Source organism: Gymnoscopelus braueri (genome assembly GCF_963280865.1).
Source record: "Gymnoscopelus braueri genome assembly, chromosome: 8".
Lineage (NCBI taxonomy): Eukaryota > Metazoa > Chordata > Actinopteri > Myctophiformes > Myctophidae > Gymnoscopelus > Gymnoscopelus braueri.
The window spans coordinates 46,154,116-46,182,099 of record NC_137609.1 but is presented as its reverse complement, the minus strand read 5'-3'; the positions used below and the strand labels follow the sequence as shown (position 1 = coordinate 46,182,099).

Here is a 27,984-nt window from a genome sequence, read left to right as displayed (position 1 = left end):
CCATAAAGTCCAAAGACAGTCTGACAACTTTACATTACAAATGTGGTCATCATCATTCCCCACCTGTTCTTGTACTTTTTTTTTTTTTTTTTTTCCTCTTTTTTTTGTTGTTGCTGTTGTACATAGTTTCTTTTGCTGTTTGTTTTTTGTAATAATATTTGAACTGTGGTGCCACTATATATGCCTATGAATTGAATACCAAGGCCCTCATTGGAAACAAGTCCGCAAGGACTTTTATGAACGGACCTGTTAGACAAAGTAAATTTTTTTGCCTAATAAAATATTCAATCAATATTCAATCATGAGACATGTGTTTGCTCTAATAGTTCGATAATGAACTATTAGACCTGTATTGAATGCTAATGCCAGTGGAACAAAATGGACCCTGGTACTGCATTTGTTCAGTAACAGGGGCCTCCTCGTCTCTCCAGCTCTTTAAATAAACAGAAAACACGTTTTCAGGTGGGACACCCAATTTCATCCAATCAGGAGAGAGTACCCGTTTCAATTTTATAGTGGTTCCAGTTCCAATGTTGTCTGCTCATTTCTGTGTCGTCATCGCTTCCAATTTCAGTGACTTGTTCCTGTATCCTGTATGAGTTCTCTCTCCTGATTGGATCAAATTGGAAGCCTGGTAAACCATCACAGAATTCACATTTCCACGTGTATTCTGCAGAATACACGTGGAAATGTGAATTCTGCGATGGGGATGGTTTACCAGGCTTTAAAATGGGTATCCTGACCTGAAAATGCATTTTCTGTTTACTAAAAAGCTGAGCAAAATAGCAAATATAGCAGATCTGCAAGCTAAAAATGTGTGCCGCGTTTCGAGCTTGCAGATCTGCTATTTTTGATACTTCTGTGTGACGCTGTAGTATGATCAAGCTGTGTGTTAATTTACAAAAGAACACAAAAAGTTCAAATATCGAGATGAGAGGTTTCTGCCCGACAGCAACGATATAGAGCTATTTAATCACTTCCTGCACCTTTAAATGAACAGTGAGGAGTTGACAGGTCACGTCTTGCTGGGAGCGTGCCATGGATGTATTAAAAGAAAGAGAGGCCAAGCCCACATTAACACAGCAGCTATTCTGTTTGCTTCTGGAAGCCAGTTGCTAGGAGACCCCTGTTCTACCATCTGCTGATGTAGAGAACCACATACATTACAAAGCCATGCAGCCCCCCCCCCCACACACACCCCCACACACACACACACACACACACACACACACACACACACACACACACACACACACACACACACACACACACACACACACACGCCTCATGGAGGGCATGGGTGTAAAAGTTTGAGGTACTGTACATCTCAGGAACTCACAAAGTCCGTCACAATACAGAGAATTCCTTTTTAGAGATATGGAAATGTGATTTTTTTTTAGGAAAAGTGTATTCGGTGTAACTATGTTTTTTCTGCATAAATAATGTGTGTGCAGTCGAATTGCAAAAACATTGGTGGTAAAAAGATACAATACTGATCATCAGAAGAGAATCTTTATTGAGTCCTCATATTGCCATAATTCTTCCTTTTACAAGACACTAAAATTGAAAACATTTTTTCGTCAAAGTGTAAAAAAGTAGGAAATCTAAACCTGTCGCATGTCCCGCTAGCACAAGACAAGACAGCAAAGCATACACTAAAATAACCAATCATTGAATGAGTGAATAAATAAATAAAACATTGAATATGGCTATTTACACAATGCAAATATGTTTTTTATCACAATATATAATGCTTTGTTTGTAGAGAATATACAGCTATTATTCACGATCTCACAGAGAAAGGCCTGCCTTCCACTGGCTCGTAGCCAGACCCAATGTTTCATGAACCACTCAGAACCACTCAGTTGACCCCCCCTCACTACATATTGGATTCATATTAATGTGTATTTTCAGACATTTAACCACATAAACCCTCAATTCTTTGTAAACGTAACCTTTGGCTCGGTACTTGGTCTGCTCTTTTTTCCCTGTACACCAAACCTCTCTGGCGAAAATAGCCGATCTACAAGCTCACAGCGCGTCGCAGTAGATCGGCTATTTTCGGCTAATGTTCCCCCCCAGAATAGGGATGCGAGGGTTCAAATGTTTTAATGTAAAAATGTAAGTCCCTATCCCACAAAGATTTGGTGGCCCCCCCCTTGCAGTATCTCCGAGGACCGACCCGGGCCCCCTGTTGAAGACCCCTGCTCTACACCAAATATCTTCACCAAACGTTTGCCCCAGAGTAGGGACGCTAGGGTTCATGTGGTCAACTTCCTGATGTCTGCACTAGGTCCACGGTTCACCGATTGGGACAGTCTTTAACTTCCTGATGTCTGCACTATAGGTCCACGGTTCACTGATGAGACAGTCTTTGGTTGCGGAGGGACACTTGACTCCCTTTTGATTGGTTTTAAATTCCACATTGATCCCCGTTTCTGTGGCTGGGTTTTACACCATTAAAAACACATTCTGTGGTTTGTATTCGGTTCTTGAGTTCAAGGCTTTAGGGACTTAAGAAAAAAACATTAATGTCTTCAGTAAAATGATTTTGTTGTAAAAAATAAACATTATAATAATTAAACAAAGAAACAAACAAACCAGCAAGGAGTAGGACGTGAGAGAAATATCCGTTTACAAAATTCAAGTGTAACATTCTGGCATGAATACATCCGATGAGAGTGTAAGTCTCAGAGAACAGCAGTTGTCCGGTACGAGAGTGAGCCGATTGATGACAGTACAGTATCAGAACCCAGGTTAGTCCAGTTGTTCTGGACTCACTTCCGTAACAAGATAATCTCATGATTTCAAATGTTTCGAAGGCTGTCTTGAAGAACGCTACTAGCATTAACGACGCTAGCACTCTACAATTCTCCCTCTATCGTCGACCACGTCAAATGCTTCACTCTTCGATGCTTCACTCTTCAAAAGTGTTCCTCACGTCGTTCTACATTTGTAAAGCATTCAAGGGGCGGTAAACAGCTAAATCCCCTTACGGGTCCATTTGTATACCTTCAGAGTTCGGGATTTTTGCTGTGTGGTAACATCACACTGACAAAGGCGAAGAAAAATAAATAAAAAGACAACATGACAAAGTGTTACCTCATAAAGATTGCTACCATTTGTCACAATGGGACCAAATAAATTAAGTAAGCATACATTTTATAGTAACTTGGAACACATGAATAAATAATAAAAATCTTAAGCAAATATTTAAAAAAGAAAAAGCAAGAACATTTTCTGCCTGTTTTTTGTATAGTTTTGTTTTCAGTTAAACAGTCAAAACAGTCTGATTTCAGATTAAGTTCAGCTCATTTGTTTAAGGTGCCGAGTGTATGTGTGTGTGTGTGTGTGTATGCGTGCACACACACGTGCGTGTGTATGCGTGATGACACATTCTTTGATACAATCTAATATTTGTATATGGACTTACATTCCCATAAGGGACCTTATGGTCCTGAGTTCTTCACCCCCAAAAAAAACTGGGGGAAAAATTAACCCCACGTACAGTAATAAAACCCCCAGCTGTGCTGTCCCCGGAAAACGACCACAGAGGGAGAGCATGAATCGCTGCGTGTTGGACAGAGAGACAAAGGACAACATCATCACCATCATCCTCTCCCCCTACCTCCGTTGATTCCCGCGCACACAAGCACAGACTAGAGCGTGGCGATTCAGCCTGACCAGGGGCACAAGCGCCCGCCTGCTTGCCCAGACTGTGGCACATCAGCCAGGGATGTGGGCTTGAGGGGTGGGGGGCTCAGAAACCCTCCACCAACCAGGAGGCTAAGCTAAGGAATGAGAAGGAACGAGGAAGCTGGGACGGCAACAACACCACTTCGGATGAGGGATGGAGACTACGAAAAAAAGGAGGGAAGGTGACACCACAAAAAAACAGTGTCTCATTGGGACAATATTCATGTACGTGTGTGTGTGTGTGTGTGTGTGTGTGTGTGTGTGTGTGTGTGTGTGTGCACGCACGCGTGTTGCACATCGTCTCAAAGTTGTCTTTTCACGGTCCGTTGCCTTACAGATGGTGAGCTAATAGAAGAATGCGCACGCTCATGCGAACACGAGCGCACGAGCGTCTGGGCGTGTACGGAGTGTGAAGACTGGACAGTGAGTTCCTGCTTAGACGTCCATCGGCAAGCCACACCCTTTAGTCCTAAGCCACGCCTCCCGGGGGGAACATGGGCTCCTCCTCCTGTTCAATCCCAGCCGTTGTCCTTGATCATGTGGGCCAGTTCGATGATGAATTTGCCCTCTTTGTACTTCTGACTGCTCTCGAACGCATGCTCCTGCAAATGAGGACATGAAGACAGGTTGGATATCGTTGTCGGGCAGAAACCTTTTAACTCCATATTGTTTTGTGTTTTTTTCGTAAATTAATGCCCTACTTGATTGAAAAGTATCAAAAGTAGCAGATCTACAAGCTCGCAACGCGGCTCTAAACGCAGCGCGAAACAATCTGTGTTTTGATCTGCAACTACTACCGTTTTAGATCTGCTACTACTTGTGGGCAGAGGTAAGGTAAAGCGACAGCTTAGGGCCCGTCTAGTATCATTACCATGTCCATCATTTACTGGTAATAGCTGTAAAAACAAACTGAAGGGTTTCTGTGAGGAATAGATGTTATTGAAAAACAGAATAAGGCTTCATGCCAGTCTCTCATCCACCCTCATGCCCACCAGCGATGAAATGAGGTGTGTGTTTATGTGTGTCAGTGTGTGTGTCTACGTACGTATTTCCATCCCAGGGTGGTTTTACAGTTTTCACAGTAGATGTCAGCCACAGCGTGGAGACCCGTCAGTAGAACCCGCTCCTCCGCTGGTCCACAGCCCACGTTCACCCTGAACACACACACACACACACACACACATTGATTGATTGATTGATTGATTAAATACTTCACTAGTCAGAAATGTAAACAGCACAAGGTACAGCCAGACATTAAGGCTAAAAGGTTAACACAAAACACACCCACACCCACACACCCACACCCCCACACACACACACACCCACACCCACCCACCCACACACACACACACACACACACACGGAGGAACACCACAGGTAAACAGAGGAACTCTTCAGTTTCAGTTTCTTAGCAATTTATTTACATTTTTATATGCATAAATCAATGAATCCATTAAAGGTAGGGTAAGTGATATTATTTGGTACTTACACGGAATTGAATAGGTAAGCTCTGCCTTGACTCCCTTGGAATGACTGAAACAGAGGAATGGGATCACAATATTTTTGACCAAATACCTCAATAACGACATTGCGATGATATTGTACTGTGACACTAATTCATTTTTTTTTATTAAAAAAGAAAAGAAAAAAAAGAATTAACAATTGCAGATCTAGATTGAGATATTTTCACTATTTTAGATTTATTTTTTGGGGGGGAAGTATAAAATAGGGCTTAAACGATTAAAAACCAGGAACATTTATGCCATATCACAATAGATCCAAAATCCCAGGCGATATCAGGTCTCATATCACGATAATGACAATGTCATTAATGTCCATATATTAACCAGCCCCTAATTTCTTAATATATATTTTTTCTTCAGTACAAAAATAATGTTAGACGCCACAAATCATCTCCTCAAAACAGCGACCATAGATAAATCCATCATTTTGATAGAATTTGGGCTTCAGATTGGCAGCATTAGATTTACTCTAGTTTTAATATTGGGTAAAACTCTCCAAATGATTGATAGACCCTTTAAAATGAAGACTGAGTAATGTTGCAGGCAGTGTTGCCAGATTTTGCAAGAAAACCAGGCAACCAAGCAACCAGGTCTATGAAAACAAGCCTAGAAGAAGCAACTTTAAACCTATCCACAAGTTTCCTAGGGCGTCGTGGGCATCACTTCTGGTCGATTTGATCAGGTATCAGGGATCAAATCGACAGGAAGTGATGCCTACAACGCCTTAGGAAACTTGTGGATACACATCGGCTATTTGATAGTAGCCGATCTACAAGCTCACATCTGCTATTTTCAAAAAATGGTAGAGAAAAAAAGTGCAAAATGAGGAATAACATGATTCTAACAACACAAATCTGGTACCGGGGTCCCTGGAACAAAATATTTTTTAGATGGGGGTCCGCGGACAAAATAATTTGGGTGTCCTTACCATGAAAATGTTTGAGAACCACTGGTTTCAACCACAATAATAATAAAAAATACAAAAACATTGGAAGCAAGCCCAAAAAAGCAACTACACTTCAGAAACACAGCCCGCAACTACCAATATTTACAAGCAACTTTACAGAACAACGAGCCTTAAGCAGACATGGCAACACTGGTTGCAGGACAAACACAAAGCTATATTATTAACTCTTACCCTGCCAGAGTTTTTTCAAAAAGTCTGTAGCCTCTGCCAGGGTTTTGACCGATTTTGGTACCTTTTCGCATAGCCACAGAATATTTTTCTCCAGTATGATTGATCCCAGATAATTTCTAATCACAGATGAGATTCAGGTGTGGTTTCACAAATGTCAACGAGGTCAATTTGACCTTGTTGTCATGTGTTGTTTGATGTTTGAAAATAGCTCAAAACCAGTAGTTTCAAACCAAAAAACATTGTGAATTGTTTGTCCGTTTCAATTTTAACATTGAAGTGGATGGAGCAGCAAATCTTTGGGAATTGTTATCTCCTTATTCGTTTGGAATATCGAAAAGGTGTCAATCTTAAATAATTAGAGAATCTTTTTAGAATTACCCAAAGACGTTTATAAACGTGTTTGGCAGTTATAGAGTTAAGGTCAGAGACTGTTTAAACAAAGCTCCAGCTGGATATGTATAGTGAATGTAAATATGGTATCCTGGGCCCTGTGGGCATATCAGTCGGGACAACAAACCAAACCAAAAGCGTCGTTAACACAATGGAACAAAGCCTTGTGCAGAGTGAACGGGGGGGGGGGCTCTGGCCATTCAAACAGCCATATGGCTGCTCATGAAAATGTCCTAGAGGCAGGGAAACACCCACCTGGTTATAGAACCCACCTCCTGAAAGATGTTTTTAAAGACATTTCTGCTTTACTGGACAGTGGGATATGGCATGTCGTTGTTGTCGGGCAGAAACCTTCTATCTCCATATTCAAACTTTTTGTGTTTTTTTATTTTATTTCGCGGCGCAAAGCAAAGGAGGAGGTTTCCATCCGACAGAGACAATGTGATACTGTACATTAGCCATTAGCCAGATTCGCCTGTGTCGGGTGGAAACCTTGTATGTCCTTTTTTCCATTCCTTTTTTATTTTTATTTATTTTAAAGATATTTTTGGGGCCTTTCCTGCCTTTATTGATAGTACACAGTAGAGAGACAGGAAACGGGGAGAAAGAGACAGGGAGTGACACACAGCAAAGGTCGTCGGGCTTCAGAATCGAACCCGCGAGCCGCTGTCAAGCTGCCATGCTGCCATTAGAGCCTACATGTGGTATGTACCTTAACCGCTAGTCCAGCAGCGCCCCTTTATTATTTCTTTTTAATAATGCAAAGCTACATATTTGTGCAAATCTTTGAATATATATATATTCTTCTAAGCGAACATTTTTAACTCAAATCTTTGCTTCTGAAGCTCCCTGGAACAAAATAGTTTTGAGAGCCAAATACATATCATTTTGGGTGGTCCTCCTTGACACGAAAAGAGTTTTGAGAACCACCGCTCAAGAGATCAGACCACCGCTGGCCTAGCGGTCCGGGCACTTAAGGCTCCGATGACCTTTGCTGCGTGCCACTCCCCGTCTCTCTCTCCCCGTTTCCTGTCTACGTGCTGTATACCATTGGTTCTCAAAGTGGGTCCGGGGACCCCCAGGGGTCCTTGAGGGAGTTCCAGGTAAATGATGGATAGTTAGGAACCAAATGCACCCTTATGGGTCTGTAACTCTGAGAGTGTACAAATGGAACCAAATGGACCCTAACGGGTCCATTTGGTTCCATTTGTACACTCTCAGAGTTAAATTAGCATTGATTTTACAATAGAAATGGGGGGTCCCGGATATAGAAATGCCATTAAATGGGGGTCCGTAGCCTAATGCATGTCAAACTGGGGGTCCTTGAAATTAAAATGGTTGAGAATCACTGCTAGAGCCGTAGAAATCTTCTGTTATGGGGGTCCCTGGCATATCTTTTCAAATGGGGGTCCGCGGGCTAATAAGTGCCAATTTGGGGGTCCTTGACATGAAAAAGTTTGAGAACCACTGCTGTGTACTATCAATAAAGGCAGAACAAGCCAAAGAAAATATCACCCAAAAAAAAAAAGAAGAGATGAGACCACCACTGACCTTGGAGATGAGCTCATCGTGGTTGGCCAGGTGCGCTCGGCAGTGGATGCAGCTGTAGGTGCGATGGCAGTTGGGCAGGTACGCCTGGAAGGTCTTGGAGCGCGTCATCTCGCCGGCGGCGGGCGGCCTGGGCGCCGACAGGGAGGCGGCTGCGGCAGCGGCGGTGGCGGTGGAGGTGGTGGTGGTGGTGGTGGTGGTGGTGGTGGGGCCCAGGCGGCCGGGCCGTCGGGGCGGGCGGAGCAGGAGGAAAGGGTTGGACACTCCTCCGGTGGTCCTGCAGGGGAAACGGGGCAGCAGGCAGGCAAGGGCCGTGACGGGAGCCACCAGGGCCAAGAGCCACCAGCCTGAAGGAGACGGAAATGCAAGGGGAATTGGTCAGAAATGGGCGGCACGTTCCACAAATGAGGCAGAACCGAACTCATTTATTTGCATGTTTTTTTTTGTTACTTTCTTCTCCTTTTTTGGATAAGATAAGAACAAAAGTAATTGAAAAAATACCCCTTTTAACCCCAAATACTTCAATATCATGCATCCCTAATGCACGCTGAAAAGTGCACGTCTGAAAAGATGACACAGAAATGCCCTTTTTGACTACTCAACGACACGACAGATTTACTGGGCTTATCAAGCATATGGCCGCCAGATTAGAGTTACAGTTGTTGACGCACACGCACGCACGCACACGCACACACACACACACAGGTACACAGACAGGTAAGCCGCTCAGGTCTAGCAGCATCCAAAGCCTTTAAAACCAGAGAGCATGCAGGGCAGGGGAAGCTTACACACACACACACACACACACACACACACACACACACACACACACACACACACACACACACACACACACACACACACACACACACACACACACACACACACACACACACACACACACACACACACACTACATCTTGTTTGACCAGTTGGTCAGGTGTGCATGCAGTCAGTCATGTACACCATTGGTTCTCAAAGTGGGGTACTGAGGGGGGTTCCAGGGGGTCCCCAGCTAAACGATGGATAGGAACCAAATGGACCCTTATGGGTCTGTAACTCTGAGAGTGTACAAATTGAACCAAATGGACCCTAACAGGTCCATTTGGTTCCATTTGTACACTCTCAAGAGTTAATTTAACATTGATTTTACAATATGAATTGGGGTCCCAGAGATAGAAATGCCATTAAATGGGGGTCCGTAGCCTCTAATGCATGTCAAACTGGGGGGGTCCTTAAATTACAATGATTGAGAATCACTGCTAGAGCCGTAAAAATCTTCTCTTATGGGGGGTCCCTGGCATATCTTTTCAAATGGGGGGTCCGCGGGCTAATAAGTGTCAATTTGGGGGTCCTTGACATGAAAAAGTTTGAGAACCACGGATGTACACAGTCTTATATAAATATATATATATATATGGTCTCTCTGTCGGGGTGGAATGGGTTAAACATGTTGTGTCCAGTCTGCAAGGGGTCCCGGAGTTCAGCCCTGTGGTCCCCCACCTCAGCAGTATCCCTGAGGTAAGCAGCTCTTCAGCTGTGGTGGGCCTGGCCTGCTGACTCAGTGCCACTAGTTGGCACAATGTGTGTGCGTGTGTGTGTGTGTGTGTGTGTGTGTGTGTGTGTGTGTGTGTGTGTGTGTGTGAGAGGGGGGTCACTTAGCGGGGTGTGAATGGAAGTGCTGAGGTCAGAGCATTGCGGGGGGAGCGTTGGAGGTCAGGGGTCACAGCTACGTACGGGGCGGCTGACACACTGACAGACAGAGTGATGATGACAGTGTCCTGGTTGCCTTTAGCATGATGATGATGATGCTAGAGCCACAGAACCATAAGAAACCTCTTATCTCCGTATTTCAACTTTTTGTGCCGTAAAATGAACGCCCTACTTGATCGTACTACAGCGTCACACAAAAGCATCAAAAGTAGCAGATCTACAAGCTCGAAACGCGGCGCGAAACGCGGCGCGAAGCGACGCGTTTCGAGCTTGTAGATCTGCTACTTTTGATGCTTTTGAAGTTGGCTCCTGAAAAGTAACAGCTGTGGACATATGACAGGAGACAAGGATATCGACCATTATTTCTTTTTTTACATCGGCATCTGCAATTATACAGCCGTTGTTTCCAGATTTTTAACCACTTTGAATCTGGTGGTCCCTATTTTGGCCATGTTGTCATTATAGGTGAAATGTTTCAAAAGTCAATAATAGCAGATCTACAACCAACTGGTTCTTCTGGAGGCTGTTTTTCTGGACTGACATTATGCCGACGTAAGTGGATACTGAGACGTGTCCAAGAGGAAGTGTGAAACTCTAATCCTATACCTTTTGAATGTGAATAAAACATGAGCCATTTTATCCCATACGTCATTATCCCTAATGCACTGGTTCACAAACATAGGGCGGCGACACCCATTCTGGGTACGAGGACCCGTTTTTATGGGTCGTGAGTAAATATCACATATTTGTAACCTTTCCTAGAATTATGATTTTTTTCTTTTTACAATATATTTACACATTTATAAAAGACACAAAAAAAAACCCTATACATTATTGTCTTATCGGTTACTCTATCAATTAACTTTTTCGATTAATGAGACGCTTTTTTTAAACATATTTTTTAATTTATAGAGCAAAAATAGTGAAAATAGCACCTCTACAAGCTCACAACTCGTTCAGATATTGATCAATTATTAATCGATTATCTTATGAAATGATCGATGATTGTTTATTTATTTATTTATATATAATCGATTCGTTGGATTAAACTGCTGCACCCCTAGAGGAAATGATCAGCAGACAAAAGGTGGAGGAGGTCCCTTTTGGGTGGAGGTCAAAGGTCATGGTCATAATCAAGGTCAAGGTCCGAGTCTTACCAACGATGGTTAATTTATGAAGATAGACCATCCCAATTGGAGCCACTAGAGGCCAAATGGTAAACAAATCATAATGGTCTCCTAAGTGGGCGCTGGCGTCTGACGGCAAAATAAACTGATTTACACCAGTAAACCTATGGTTACTGGTGCTAGATCCCACGAGAGTGTTGCTGGGACAGAAAAAGGCAGATAATAAAGAAGATTTTCTCCTGATTTGTCTTTCTGAAAAAAAGCCATTTTAGTATGAAAATCTTGGGAAGATTCTGTGGCTATTGGGGCCCATATTTAGTTCAGTGACCATGGGGCTAAAGAATGGGTCAGGAGCTGTGTTCACGTTCACTTTTCCATTGGAAATAATAGACTCCAACCTGCTTCCGGTCTCCTAAAAAGGCCGGCCACCTACTTCACGCAGATACGGGAAGTAAACCGGAGATGGCATGTCTTTCTTTTTTTTGTCTGGGCCTCCTGTTACCAGAAACCATAGACATATAAAGGTATAGACGCCTCCTCCGGCTCTGAGGCGTCTGTATCTCCGCTGCCATTTTGGAGAAGGCAAGCTTCCTGACTACTGCGCGTCTTTTCCGGGACTTAATGTAGTTGTATAAAAATATAACGGGATATTTTTATACAACTAGATTCTGACAAGTCCCGGAACAGACTGTGATTGGCCAGTAGTCAGGAAGCTTGCCTTCTCCAAAATGGCGGCCGCGATACAGGTCACTCCAATGAACTGCAGAGGACAATGAGGTATCTAGGTTTCTATATCTATGACCAGAAACAACTTGAGAGGCAGGTGGATCATTATGAAGGGAACATTACAGGTGGTTGCAGGCAGGGTTTGGGTTTGAACCAGTGTTGCCAGAGTTTGTGACAGAAACAAGCAGACACATCTATGAAAACAAGCCCAGAAGAAGCGACTAGGTCACATGATCACACACAGGGGGTCCCCAACAAATCACAAATCAGTTGAACCACTTTAACCCTATACAGTACATCAGCTATTTGAAAATAGCAGATCTACAAGCTCACAACAACAACGCGTCACATATTAATTAAGGGGTGATAAGAAAATGTTTTAGAACCACTGGTTTAAAGAACATTTAGGAAGCAAGCCCCAAAAAAACACAACCTGCAACTACCAATATACATTTACAAGCGACTTCACAGAAAAAAAACAAGCCCAGTCACTTATAATAAGCAGACATGGCAACAATGGTTTGAACCCTTTGTTTAAGGTTTCCACCCTATTTTGGGCATGTCATAATAGGAAGAAAGAAAATTTAAGCAGTTTCAAAAATCTCAAAAAATATCTACAAGCTCACAACACCTGCTAAAATGTAAGCTACAGTAATAGCCTGACTCACAGCTTTATCCAAAACTGGAAGGATATAGTTGCCGTCAGGTGAAAACCTTGTATGTCCGAAACTAAGTTGCGAGATGAAGTCATATACCTTGTTGGTTTTACAAACAGCATTCATCACTAACGTGCCAGTTAACCATCACAGTAGAAAACAAAAACGAGTTCACAGTAAGAAAGTATTCGTCAGAACTCTTTTAATTCATAGATGCACGGACAGCATACACGGACGCGCTTCGGCGGCAAGCCTTCCTCAGCGTGTATGGCAATGTAAACATTTGTGACAATTTTAAAGGGGGACCTACACTGATCTATGTAACTCACACCGCTCTGAATACAACACCTCAGACTCAAGACTCTAACCCCAATCAAAATGCCAGTAAACCAACCAGCAATAAAGCAAATCTATACTCTGTACGATGTTTTTGCTTGCCGAAAATCCGGTTCCTTTCTGCAAGCGACACCGCTGTGCCATGCAAACTAAGCTTTAGCTCATAGGGAGGTTCAAACAAAGTTCTTAGCCAGGTCTACAGCTGACACTGATAGCTCTCAATAGCCATGGCACCTCAACCTCTGTGTGTGTGGGTGTGTGTGTGTGTGTGTGTGTGTGTGTGTGTGTGTGTGTGTGTGTGTCATCTGCTAGGACTGTCCTTAACCCATTCCCAGGTCTGACTCCCACACTAAAATCCTCACTCACAGAGGAGTGTACAAATGGAACCATTATGTGGGGAATCTACAGTGCATGCACACCACATACAGGACGTGAAACACTGGTTTCTTTCAAAAATTATCCTGAAAGAAAAAACGTACTGTACCTCCACGCTGTTTACATTTTGGACTAATAAAGTATTCAATCAATAAAAAAAAAATACTCCATCCAAAACACTTCCCCTCGGGGTAAAGTCAGAGCACAAAGCCTCCTGGACACGCACGCACGCACGCATGCACACACACACAATTGTCGTACAATAGTGTCAGGCAAAAGCTATTTTAAAATCATTTGAAAGTGTAAATTAAAGTGGTTACATTTGTCCGCCGTGTTTTATAAATATTTAACCAATGAAACATATTAACAAGCTTGTGACTAAATCATAACTACATCGGATCCATTTGGAAGCCAGGTTCTTTTTCCTCCTCCCATTTCCTGAAAAGTAACTGTTTTGGACATACAAGATTTTTCCACCCGGCAGAGATGATGATGTCCAACAAATTCCCACGGTTGGGAGGAGGAGGAGGAGGAGGAGGAGGAAGGATGACTTCCTTTGTACGCATGTGTAAAAGACTAAGCTTTGTGGGTTATAGCCAAGCCACCAATGGACGGCAGCTGCTGCACGTCCAACTGCTACAGTAGATTAAAACTCTCTCTCTGTGTGTGTGTGCGTGTGCGTGTGCGTGTGAGTCATGTTCCGCAATGCTGACGCCCTGAGCCAGCCAGGCCAACTGGCCAGCCGGGATCTAAATATGTATTTGGGTGGGTTGGTTATAAACCACTTTCAAACCTGCCGGCCCTATTTTTGGGCATGCCATGTTTATAAGATGTCAGAATTGTATTCATTGATTTGATTTAAGCAGCTAAAATAGCAGATCTACAAGCTCACAACGCGTCACAGTGTGACACGTTGTGGGCTTGTAGATCTGCTACGTTAGCTGTTTGTTGTACGGCCCAAGTGCTGGGGCTGGGCTTTACCACTTAAAACCCTGTATACTTCGTTGACCAGGGTGGTCCCCCAGGGGTCTATATACACAAAATCTCTACGTTGAAAATAGCCGATCTGCAAGCTCACAACGCGTCACAACTTGAGCTTGTAGTTCGGCTATTCTACCCAGAATAGGTGGCGCTACGGTTCGAGTGGTTAAAGTGGTTAAATGAACTGATGTTGACTGGGTTATGCTGAGCTGAGGTTGTCTTTTCACTACAGAGATAGGACTGGGGGTTTGCTATTTAGAGCAGGGGTCTTCAACCTTTTTCATATCAAGGTCCATTATTTATTCGGCATTTGAGCAACGGACCACCATTTGATGATATTTAGACTCTCAGACCCAAAACTTAGAATATTTTGTTGTCGTTGGATACGATTTTTTCCACAAATCCATGCTGTATTGATGTTGGTACCATAAGGAGAGAGGACAGACAAAAGGTTAATCAAAATAACAATTCTTCTACATTCTCTAATTGTGTAGAATTATAGGGGAACTTTGCCGGCATTTAAAGTGAATTCTATCGTTCCGTTAGGAGGAAAATCCAAAGTATTGTGTCGAAAGAATGTTTGTGCCGAATATTGTGTCACCTTGCGACGCCGTTGTGATCTCGTGAGAAACTACATTTCCGCTGCTCATCCGGGAGGCAACCCACTCTTCTTGGCCAAGCTGTTGGACTCATGAGCTTCAGGCAGTGCAACTTATAACTGGTTGATAACTGACCCTACACCAGGGTCTAAATGTCTCAATGGAAGAGTAGGGAGCCCACCTCCACTGCAGATGTGCTAGTTATACTGCATTAACATACTCTACCATACAGATTAGTTAAAAAAATTATGTTTTATTCGTTAAAATAAGTTCTGCATTGCAGCTTTAACCAGAACCAGCTCCTACGTCCTACTAGCAATAAAATGTAATATAGTTTTGAGAGCTTCCGTTGGAGATCTGCCAGCAGTCCACATAATGAGGCGTTCTGAAGAGTTTTACCTAAGGCTGAGTGATGCTTTTCCAGCACAAGCTCTCAACGCTGAGGGCAACTGGAAAGTATTACGTCACTTTTTTACATTTCAAATCCAGGGTGGGATTTTTTTTTAATTCACTCAGATTTTATTGTGCAGCACAAGGACCAAGGAGAATATAATATATTCTCTGTCTGGGAGGAAACCTGGTACAGTATGTTTTTTTTTTTAAACGTTCCTTTTAAAAACATTTTAAAATAGTGAAAATAGTCGATCTACCCGTCACGTTGTGAGCTTGTAGATCTGCTATTTTCACCGATTTTGTGTGACACTCTTGTACAACCAGGTAGGGTAAGAAAAATCAACAACAAACAATAGGAGAGAAAACAAAACAGGGAAAGGGAGATAGAGGTAAAAGTACAGCATACGGCAGAGGAGAGGAGATGGCAACACAACACACACACAGAGAGAGAGAGAGAGAGAGAGAGAGAGACAGACAGACAGACAGATGGAAGAAAAGAGGGAAAAGGAGACAAAGAACTCCTTGTGTTATCAAAGAGAGTGTGGCAAATCCACCTCTGACTCACACCATCATCAGTGGAGAATGTGCTGCATTTAGCTCTAAAATGGAAAGATAGCATGTCATTTTGTTTACTCCAGGTTCATTACATCAGTGGTTCTCAACGTTTTTCGTGACAAGGGGACCCCCAAATTGATGGCTGCAGACCCCCATCTGAAAATGATTTGTGGCATTGACCCCCAAAAGAGAAGTAAAAGAAAAACACGAAATGACGCACTGTGAGCTTGTAGACCTGCTATTTTTGAATAGCCAAGATATAAATGGATAAAGTGCTTACAATGTTCCAGAGGGGACCCCAGGGGACACCACTTAGACAAACAATGAATTACATTACTTACTTACGCCAGTTCTTTCTCGGCTGCTTTTACACTTAATACTGCTACTGAGTCGTGACACACGACATTGAAGTCAGCAGTCAATAGCTTGTGGCTCTTGAGCGGGTATCCGGTTTGTACAAGCCAAGTGAATCCGGGAGTTTGAGGTCACGCTACCTGACCTAATCCTGAACAACAACAGACCCACACCTCAAGCTCCGGCTGTTTGCACAATGCATCATTGTGATTGATGCTGCCGGTTTCAGGAGCCACTATACCAATTACAAAATGGAATGTTCCTATCTCCTCTTTGTTCACAATCAATCAATCAATCAAGCAATACATTCAAGGAATCTCTGTCTGTCTGTCTGTCTGTCATTCACATATCTTGAGAACATTCATCCGATCGACTTTACACTTTACACAGTCTTGCTGAGGAGCAATACACAGACTTCACTTAAGTTGATCAGGCGGTTCTAGACAAGCCGTATATAATACTGGAAGGTTAATGCCTTTAATGACATTAAAAAGCTAGAAAATAAATACATTACAAATGTTGTTCCAAAACATATTCCACATTTATTTTAATTCTATTGACATTTATTTGTAATAATCGATTACATTGATAATTCGATTAACTGCTGTACCCCCTACACAGAGAGGTGTTACAATTGTCTACAGGTCAAGTGTTTATAATAACACTGTAAGAACAGCTATGGCACACTCTATTTAGACAATGAATCTGTGTCCATTCTTAATACTGCTGCCCACTTCACTGTTTAGAGCAGGGGGGTCTTCAACGCTTTTCAGGCCAAGGACCCCTTAGCTGAGAGAGAGATGAAGCAGGGACCCCCGCACCACATACTGTATAACATTTTATACAATTTTCATTGATTTCATAAATAGCTTCATAGAATTGTGTTTCATGTTAATGTGTATTTTCAGTTAACCAGTTAAACCCTCAATACCCAACACCAAACATCTCTTTGCCGAAAGTAGAGGATCTACAAGCTCTCAACGGCTAGGCGCAAGGTGTTGTAGATCTGCATTTTCGGCCAATGTTCCCCTCAGAAAAGTTTTGCTAGGGTTCAAGTGGTTAATGGGAAAAAACAGTTCCTCTTATCACACAAAGATTCCTCCCCCCCCCCCCGTAGTAATCCTGAGGACCCCTTAATTGGACCCCCTGTTGAAGACCCCTGGTTTAAAATAATCTCCCCCTGAGGCCTTCAGAGTGAAACCTGAGTCTTTCCCCAGGACACAAAGCATCCACGTGTTGCGTAATCAACACCTCACTGATTGGACAGCAGCGCTATGCTCACTTCCTGTATGGTCAGATTATTTCATGATGAGTAGTTTCTGTGTAAACCCAGTAGAGCACTGGTTCACAAAATGTGGTCCGGGGACCCCCATGGGTCCTTGGGGGGGGGGGGGGGGTTCAGGGGGTTCAGGGGGGGTCCCCAGCAATTTGAGCGAATATATACAATCAAAAAGTTTAAAGGGCTTGATCACTTTGGTAGAGGTTTGGGTTGTGTAGTTAAAGTTTCCATGATGTAACTCCAAAGGTGGGCAAGAAAAATAAATAAATTGCTCCATTCACTAGAAATTGAGAATTCAAAATATACTCCTCGTTGACTTACATTGTACAGTGAAGAGGCTCTTTTAGCCCGTAAACGAACGCAAACAAAGCTGATTCTGAGAAAATAGAGCATCACCAAACCCGTACTATTTTTTTTTTTTTACCTTCCTGTTGATTTTGCCATTTTTCAAACCCGGATCTTCAAATAGTTTGGAACACAGGACTTATAACAGAGTATTTCTATGATGGTATTGCTACTTTTACTTAAAACCACACCACAGCTCTATGGCTTCTCCTTCAGGATCAGATCATGCCGACATTCAACACGTCTCACTCTTCATGGCATCATGTTCTCTCTAAACTTCCTTAATTACACAACTCAACAATGGATAGTCACCCACACAATTAGTGGCACCCTTGATAAGATGTAGAAAAATAAATAAATAAAATATATTGGATGCACTTATGCAAGGGATAATTGATAACTTTATAACCCTGGCCTGAAGGGGTTTATTTCTCAACAATGACCGGCTCGCCGTCAATTATCCCGCTTATTAAACAGCTACTTAATAAAGAAATTAATAAATTGACCCAAAAGTAACAACAAAACGAAGGATTTCATTGCTTACGGTAATGAAAGCAGTCCATTAATGTATGCCAGGTGCGTTCAGTGCAACGTGTGTCCTCGGAAAACAACGGGAAGAGTTGATCAAATACAATCAATATACAGTTACGGCATTGTCTATTTCTCGCTTCAAATGTTTTCATAAACATTCTTGAGAGCAATGTTTCGTTTGTAAATGACATGCGTTTGTTTACATGACTGCCATGTTGGATACGGCACAAAATCAAGCAGCGCAGCAGGTGCTCTGAGTCTTTGATTGGACAGCGGTCTGTTATTGAGCTCAGCGGTCATTATTTAAAAAAAACACACCGCTGAATTCAGTGATTGACCAACCAGAATCAATGAATCATCATTATTATTATTCAGTTACGTGCTGAAGTATGAGACCGTACAGTACACACAGCAACACGTTTGGGTGTTAACTTAACACAGACAGTGTGAAAATAGAAGCTCACTGGGCTATGTTCCTGTTGTAAACACAGCAGCGTTCACTTATCTCTGTGGTGTAGATAGAACTGAGTGTTGCGTTGACACCATCAGAGTTTAACCTACTAACATGTGTGATAATCCTAACTGGCTCCACACACACATAATCAGCTCTGATACTGAATAAACAACTCTGATCCTCTCAAACATAAACACACAGCGCATGGCAGTCATCAATAAAACAACCACTTTAATTAACCCCATGCGTGGTTGAGCGGAGTCCCTCAGGGCTCCATACTAGACGTGACTTTTCTGTTGCTGCTCTACTTTAAATATCTTTAGCTGAAAATAGCCGACAAGCTCACAAGCTTGTCGAGCTGCTATTTTCTGCTGCGGTTTTCCCAGAATACGGATGCTGGGGTTTAAGTGGCTGTAAAGCAGAAATAATATGTAATAATTATGTATTACATATTACGAACATGACGTTTTACTTGACAATTAATTGTCAAACTAATAATTGCGATTAAGGAGTAAATTTGTTTGTCATTTAAAATTTGGAACATATACTGTAAATAAAAAATACATTTCTGTTTAGGCTTTGTAAACAAAAGAATTGCCCAGGGCAGATATGACAAATCACTTAAATATACAAAGAAATTACAATGTCAATTACCGGTACCAATAATGTACAAAAAATGTACTGTAAAACAGGCCATGCCTTTATACTTAATCTATACTACATTCAAAAAGAGCAAAAATAGACAAGCTACAAGCTGAGCTTGTAGATCGTCTATATTCAAAATTTTTCAACAGATTAATTTATATAGACGAATGGAAATGATCCTGTCAATTATGCAAATAATTTAGATTATCTCAAATAATTGCGATCAGGCGATTATGTAATAATTGCGGCAGGCCTAATCTTAACCACGTTGTCATTTATAGACTCGTCACTTATTGCAGTGGTTCTCAAACCTTTTCACGTCAAGGACCCCCAAATTGATATGCATTTGGCCGCGGACCCCCCCATCTGAAAATGTTTTGTGCCAGGGACCCCCAGAATAGAAGATTTATTAAAGACATTTGATATTTTTTCTAAATCTTTCAAAAAAATTGCAGATGCATTCAAGCTTGCTGTTTTTGAATAGCCAACATATAAATGGATAAAGTGGTTGAAATGATTGTGATGCTATATTAACTACTTTAGCTGGGAACCCCCTGGAACTCCCCCCCAAGGACCCCTGGGGTCCTTTGACAACCAATGATTTATAGTAGGCACACATGCATTAGCCACAGCCACAAAGGGAGCATGGTTAAACCTGCAATCCATACCCTTTATATCCTAATACCCGGGATTCAAACCTGGGTCTCCCACGTGAGAGACCAAACATCTACCGCTCTTCCAAGAGGCAATAGCCCCCTTGGCCCGAGGAGATGTTGTGTTTACAGAATGCGCTTCGGGCAGTAGGCCTACTACTTGTCAACCATATAGGTGTTCTTCCCCAAAACCAGGGTCTACATTTCTCCATGGAAGAGCAGTGAGACCACCTCCAACCACTGCAGATGTACAAGTTATAATGTTATTTACAAACAAATTAAAAGCGTAAGTGATTTTATAAGGTTAAAATAATAGCTCTATATTCTGATAGTAATCATTGCAATAGAATGTTTGATCAGTAACAGGAGTCTCTGTCTCTCCAGGTCTTTATTAACCAATTTGATCCAATCAGGATAGAGAACTCAGACAGGATACAGATTAAACAAGTGAAATTGGAAGTGATGACACAAAGAAATGAGCAGACAAAATTGGAACACTATAAAATTGAAGCTGACAAATGGCTACTCTCTCCTAATTGGGCTTGGCTCAGGCTGACATTTTGCAACCCACCTGAAAATGTATTTTCTGTTCCTGTTCCTGAACAAACACTCTATAGCAATGACTACTATCAGGTGCTCTAATATTTTTGTTTTAACCAGAAAATATCTCTTACCCTACCTTTACAACGCTTTATTAATCAAATGAGTTCCGGATTGCAGTTTTAAAGCTTTTATACTCCATTGCACAGTGTCGCTTGCCGACGAGAGCTGATTTTCAAGCCGACAATGATGCATACAGTAGTACTGGGGCTTAAGACAGGGCAGCTGGGCTAGCCAGATGGGACCAACTGGCCACCTGGGCCTGCCTGGAGGCTGGGTGCTATGGAAATGACTTCCATAGACAGGGAAACATGGCAACAACAGCATGGAATGTGGCTAACATGGCTGTTAAAGAGTCACGCAGAACAAAACACACAAAAAAACTCCCAAAACATTACATTTACACTTTCACACAGTACATAACATGCCTTCATCCACCACTCCATTGGCAGGTTATGGTGGACTTGACTAGTCTTGTCACACTAGTCACCATCTCCGAATGCTATTTAACGTCTGGAAATAAACATCCCGAAAGCGGAGAACGGAAGCTGTCATCTGTTCGTCATTTCCGTTCATGGAAATATTTTAAAATATCTTTAATAAAGGTTTGATTTATATTACAAATATCTACAAATTTGCGTGAATGTAAAGACGAAACGGAAGCGGGGAGGAGGCGTCACATCCACTTTATCCCCAGATCATTTTCATAGCTTCCGTGCTCCAGACTGTATGACGGAAGCAGTTGAACAGACAGCGTCCAATGTCGACACTTAAAGGCCAGTCCACACCAATGCAACTCCTTGCAACAAAACCGTTTTGAGGCCAGTCCACACCAATTCAACTTCTTGCAACAAAACCGTTTTGAGGCCAGTCCACACCAATGCAACTCCTTGCAACAAAACCGTTTTGAGGCCAGTCCACACCAATGCAACTTCTTGCAACAAAACCGTTTTGAGGCCATTCCACACCAATGCAACTTCTTGCAACAAAACCGTTTTGAGGCCAGTCCACACCAATGCAACTCCTTGCAACAAAACTGTTTTGAGGCCAGTCCACACCAATGCAACTCCTTGCAACAAAACCGTTTTGAGGTCCAGTCAACACCAATGCAACTCCTTGCAACTGCCATTTGGGATAATGGTTGCAAGGAGTTGCATGTTGCAAGGAGTTGCGTCGCAAATCAGTGGTGTGGAGTGGCCTTAAAACCCTGGTGCCTTTTAGAGCCCGACCGATTAATCTGTCTGGCTGATATATCAGCCAAATATTAAATTTGCCTGATCCTATCGGTGGCAATTATGCAGTTATGCGTTATATATTAACTTATTTTTATTATTTACTTTTTTTTCATTGTTAAATGTTCTTTTCATATAAGTTTAATATATTGTTGCTGTCGGGCAGAAACCTCTTATCTCCATATTTTAGTAAATGAATGCCCTACTTCTTCATACTACAGCGTCTCACAAAAGCACCAAAAGCAGCAGATCTACAAGCTCAAAACGCATCGCTTCGGGATATATCATAAATGTTTGGGAAACACTGGTCTAGAGTGGTAGTTAAGTGGTAGTTAAGCTAATTCACGCTGTGAAGAGTGCCTTGGTATCGTTTTCTTTCTTCTTTCTTTTTTCCCCCTTTTGAACCAAAGATCGCCTTCCAACAATGTGTTTATCTTTCACTATAGTCATTAGAAGACTGACACGGCCCTCCTCTTTTTCTGATTCCTATTATTATTATTATTATTATTATTCCATGTGTCTGTGTGTACAGCCAGCTCCTTCCCCATATGGTGCTTAAGCAGTAGGGCAGGAAATAGGTGTGAACAACAAGTCAAAGAATAGGTACTGGGGGTTGGGGGGTGGGGGTGCTGCCTGGCAGTGGGCTGCTGGCTGAAAAACAAGCTCCACTCTATGGACTTTGCATGCAGTGTTGCCATGTCTACTTATTATAAGCGACTTTTGGCTTGTTTTTTCAGTAAAGTCGCTTCAATTGGTAGTTAATCTGCGTTTTTGTTGTGCGTGTTTCTAAAGAGTAGTTGCTTATTTGAGCTTGCCTCCTAAATGTTGTTTAGTTTCTCAAATATTGTAATTTCAAGGACCCCTAAATGAATGTGTATTTGTCCCTAAATCCCCATCTGAAAATGTTTTGTGCCAGGGAGCCCCGTACCAGATACGTGTTATATTTTAAAATATATTCAAAATGTTTTGCTTTTTTTTTTTAAAGATTTGTTTGAAAATAGATGATCTACAAGCTCAAAATGTGTCGCATCCGCGTTGAGCTTGTAGATCGGCTATTTTCAAATAGCTGATGCATAGGCCTATAGGTTTAAAGTGCTCATGTGGCCTATTAGTCGCTTCTTTCAGGCTTGTTTTCATAGACCTGGTTGCTTATTTCCCTCGCAAAATCTGGCAACACTGCTTTGTATGGTTCACTTGTGAAGGGCCCACACAGTACAATCCTGTGTTTAATTTCACTACGTGAGGTGTACAAATGCAACCAAATGGACCCGCCAAGTGAAATGAACACTGAGGACTTTACTGTGTACACACACACACTGTGGGCCTATTGTCAATTCAGCTTTCACCGGCGATGTCAGGTAGCTGTTAGTGTTATGCTTAAATATACAGTGGTTTATTAAAAGGCTAAAGGATGAATGGCTTCTCTTCTCACTCAGTACACAAAGAAACTACACAGCAAGGTGTGATGCCACTGAATGAATGTAAGCAGCAAATTATAATAAGAGCATTTTGGTATGGATGAACATTAATCATCCATACCATTTCTGAGATCATTCATGTCCTCGCCGCACACGCACACACACACACACACACACACACAGACAGACACACAAATTCGTTTTCAGACTGCTGTGCAATGCTATGTTCAAATGTTTCCCATCACAGCCCTAAACACAAGCCACACACATACATTAGTTCTAAAAAATTAATTATTAAATAAAAACAAAATTAACCCATTAAAACCGGGAAAGCATCTGTCATTTTAGATTTTAGTGTTGGCTATTCAAAAATAGAAGATATACAAGCTCACAGTGCATCACTTCGTGCCGCACTGCGAGCTTGCACATCTGCTATTTTTGAACATTTGAACAACTACTGATTTAGAAGGAATTTGTAGAATCGGCCTCAGGTCTTAATGGTTTAATATGTTTCTTTCTGCCATTGTGTTGAGGCAGTGCAAATAAAAACAGGTCAGTCGAGTTGCTTTTTCCTTTTTTTTGCAGTCTGACAAGCTTGACAGTTCCTGACCTACAGCAGCCATGGATGCAACAAAACAGCTAAAGTGCAAACGGTCAGACCTCTGGTCTATTTGGGGACACCACAAAACAAGGAACAACAAACCACGGAAGATTACTTAAAACTTTGTCAACCTGCGTGTGTGTGTGTGCGTGTGTGCGTGCGTGCGTGCGTGTGTGTGCAGGGGGGGGGGGGGTGCAGGTAGGGCCTACTTATAGCCAGAATAGGAAATAGGAATGTTTACTGTATTTTGGACTCAGCTGTTCTCAAAGTAGTTCAGATTATGTAAGTAAATAGCCATCGGAGCAGATTGTAGAACCAAGAAGGTGTTATGTTATGTATAATGACTTGGTTCCTACTCCTCTATAACAACTTCCCCTTTTACATGAAGCTACATAACCGTTTGGATGTTGTCAGTGATCAGTGTTTCTCAAAGTGGGGTCCGGACACCCCCAGGGGTCCTTGAGAGTGAATATAACATCGCTATCAGTTTCAACCACTTCAACCCTATACATATTATCAAGAACTCTTGAGGGGAAAAAAGAGTGAACAAAAATGTGTAATATTTCTGAAACATTCTAACAACACAAATCTTGTATGGGGGGTCACTGGTGCAAAAATCTTTTCATATGGGGGTCCGCGGCCAAATATATATTTATTTTGGGGGTCCTTGACATGAAAAGGTTTGAGAACCACTGTTGTACAGAGTGCATGCAGAGGTGTGTGTTTGAATATGGTTAAAGGTGTACAGGTGTTGCTCAGAGGTGCTGCAGGATACGCCACAAGCACAACTTAAAGTGTGGGTAGAATGAAATCCCATTGTCTGAAAGGACGGCCGCTCTGTGACTGGCCAGTTGGTTGCCCGAGGCAACAAGCCTGCCTCCAGTGAAAACCTAGTCTATACATGCTAGGGTTAGTGAAGGCCAGTGAAACCCTAGTCTATACATGCTAGGGTTAGTAAGGCCAGTGAAACCCTAGTCTATACATGCTAGGGTTAGTGAAGGCCAGTGAAAACCTAGTCTATACATGCTAGGGTTAGTAAGGCCAGTGAAACCCTAGTCTATACATGCTAGGGTTAGTAAGGCCAGTGAAAACGTAGTCTATACATGCTAGGGTTAGTGAAGGCCAGTGAAAACCTAGTCTATACATGCTAGGGTTAGTAAGGCCAGTGAAAACGTAGTCTATACATGCTAGGGTTAGTAATGCCAGTGAAAACCTAGTCTATACATGCTAGGGTAAGTAATGCCAGTGAAAACCTAGTCTATACATGCTAGGGTAAGTAATGCCAGTGTTTTGTGGGGGGACATCAAAAGTTGGCTGCTGCAGTCGTTCTCAAACATGTCAGGGGTCCTTGACACACACACACACACACACACACACACACACACACACACACACACACACACACACACACACACACACACACACACACACACACACACACACACACACACACACACACACACACACACACACACACACACACACACACACACACACACACACACACACACACACACACACACACACACACACACACACAAATAAGTTGCCAACCCCTATGCTCTGACAAATCAACTATAGCCAATCACAGCAGCGACCCTCTCTCTGGACTATGGGATGGTGGACTAACATAACATATACCTACAGCAGCAGCACAAGTGGAACAGTGTGTAATCGAACCGTGATGATGATGATGATGAAGATGATGCTGCTGGCATCATCATCACAACACACGCACACGCGCGCGCACACACACAAAAAAGCCAGCCAGCCAGCCGACTGAATAACATTATAACCAAGGACATGTTATTAAACATAACGTCACGTCACAATAAACTTCAAGCGTTGTTAAGCAACATTTTACAAATTCATATTTTTTTACCAAAATACCCCCCCCCCCCCACCCCCTGAAAAAAAAACGTCGTAATTACCTTGACAGGAGAAAAAAATAATAACTTCTCCCTCCTCCTTCTGTCGTCGGGAGAAACACTTTGTCAGCTGCGAAATGTTAAGTTATTGTAGTTGTTTTAACAGGTTCTAATGAGCAGTCCTGCTGCAGCTGTGTGTGTTGGAGGAGATACTGTAACAATAAGAGCTGCTCTCTCTCTCTCTCTCTCTCTCTGCTGTTATTGAGCACACACGGCAGGAGGCGGGACTCACCACCGTTTGACTGACTGACACCCGGCGCGGCCAATCGCGTCGTCGCCACGTGCATAGCAACATTGTGTCGATTGGTCGGGTTCTTTTTCTTTTTTCTTTCTTACTTACTTACGGCGCACGAGCGGTGTCGATTGCCAAAAAAAAGGAGCAGATCTACAAGCTCTCACACAGCTCACAAAGATCTCTGTTGAGAGCTTGTAGATCTGCTCTTTTGGGAATTCATGCACGTCCAGACATGTTTCTGTTTCGTCTTATGTTTTTTTTTTCATCCCAACTTCAACATTTTATCACTGGTGGTCGTGTCTCAGAATCTCAGATATCTCAGATTTCAAATAATTGTAGTGGAGTAAAAAGTACAATATTTTCCTCTGAGATGTAGTGGGATAGAAGTAAAAGTATTGAAAATTGGAAGTACTCCAGTCAAGAAAGAATACCTCAAAATGTAGTACAGTATTTGAGTAAATGTACTTAGTTACTTTCCACCACTGCATTTTATCACAAGTTTTATGATTTTAGCTCTATGTGTTTCTAAGGATATAAGAAGAGTGGGCCTTAAGGAACACCTCAAAGTAAAATTGGCTATTTTGTCCAAAATGTTTGTCCATCTTTTGAAAAAAAGTTCTTAAATAATAAAGTATACATGATGAGAACATGCAGGTACATCATTATCAGACTTAAATTGACCCTTCAACTTCTTGTTTATGCTCAAAATGACTGGATATACAGGTTTTGTAGCAAATGTGTATCAACTGTAGAAATATTAGACCTTCATTGTGAAATGTTCAATATATACCTTACATTACTTAAGACCGTTTTCCACACACACACACACACACACACACACACACACACACACACACACACACCAAGGTGCCCAGACTGCCCACTCTTCCTGTTACCATTTTTAAATGATCTGTCGATTGCAGTGCTCACACAAGAGAATGCAGCATTTAATTTGCATATTAGGCCTATACTCATTTAATTCCAGTGGTGGAAAATAACTAAGAATGTATTCAAGTACTGTACTTAAGTACACTTTTGAGGTATTTTTTACTTTATTGGAGTATTTCCAAATTTCAATACTTTTACTTCTACTCCACTACATCTAAAGGCCATACCGCACCAATGCAACTAGTCACAACTCCTTGCAACAAAACAGTTTTAAGGTCAACCGCACCAATGCAACTCCTTGCAACTGCCATTGGGGATAATGGTTGCAAGGAGTTGCACGTTGCAAGGAGTTGAGTGTTGCAAGGAGTTGCATGTTGCAAGGAGTTGCATGTTGCAAGGAGTAATTACATGGCGAATCATTGTGTGGAGTGGGCTTTAGAGGCAAATATTGTACTTTTACTCCACTACAATTATTTGAAAACTTTAGTTACTAGTTACTTTGAAGATAAACATTATTACATTATAAAACATACATTAACCTCTTTAGCCCTATTTTTTTTTTGTATCTGTACTATCTGCAGTGGTGGAAGAAGTACTCACATTTTGTACTTAAGTAGAAGTAGCAATACCGCAATGTATAAATACTCTGTTACAATTAAAAGTACCAGTGATCAAAATTGACTTGAGTAAATGTACAAAAGTATTGGCATTAAAATATACTTAAGTTTATACAATTTTATACGAACGTATACAATCCTTTGAAAATAGCAGATCTACAAGCTCACAACACGTTGCTAAGCCGAGTTGTGAGCTTGTAGATTGGCTATTTTAATAGCCAAAGTATAGGTCTAAAGTGGTTAATGTATGTTTTACAAAGTAACTAGTAACTAAAGTTTTCAAATAATTGTAGTGGAGTAAAAAGTACAATATTTACCTCTGAGATGTAATGGAGTAGAAGTAAAAGTACTGAAAACTGGAAATACTCCAGTAAAGTAAAAATACCTTAAAAAAATTGTACTCAAGTACAGTACTTGAGTGCATGTACTTAGTTACTTTCCACCACTG

General features: G+C 41.9%; 1 protein-coding gene across 1 annotated transcript; it reads right to left on the bottom strand.

The window, feature by feature from the left end:
* Window positions 1-2,002: 2,002 nt before the first annotated feature.
* Window positions 2,003-25,926, bottom strand: ypel2a (yippee-like 2a). The gene is made up of 5 exons (XM_080434726.1): window positions 25,800-25,926; window positions 8,299-8,642; window positions 5,186-5,229; window positions 4,742-4,850; window positions 2,003-4,298 (listed from the first exon to the last, which is right to left on the bottom strand). The coding sequence occupies exons 2-5, from the start codon at window positions 8,404-8,406 to the stop codon at window positions 4,209-4,211; spliced, it is 351 nt and encodes a 116-aa protein (XP_080290852.1). The 5' UTR covers window positions 8,407-8,642; window positions 25,800-25,926; the 3' UTR covers window positions 2,003-4,208.
* Window positions 25,927-27,984: the final 2,058 nt, after the last annotated feature.

What these genes read in the sequence shown, in the direction of transcription:
- ypel2a (XM_080434726.1), bottom strand. Translation starts at nt 8,406, where the DNA reads ATGACGCGCTCCAAGACCTTCCAGGCGTACCTGCCCAACTGCCATCGC. An exon ending in GCTTACCTATTCAATTCCGT is followed by an intron (nt 4,851 to 5,185) that starts GTAAGTACCAAA and finishes GTGTGTGTTCAG; the next exon opens with GGTGAACGTGGGCTGTGGAC. An exon ending in CCACCCTGGGATGGAAATAC is followed by an intron (nt 4,299 to 4,741) that starts GTACGTAGACAC and finishes CCTCATTTGCAG; the next exon opens with GAGCATGCGTTCGAGAGCAG.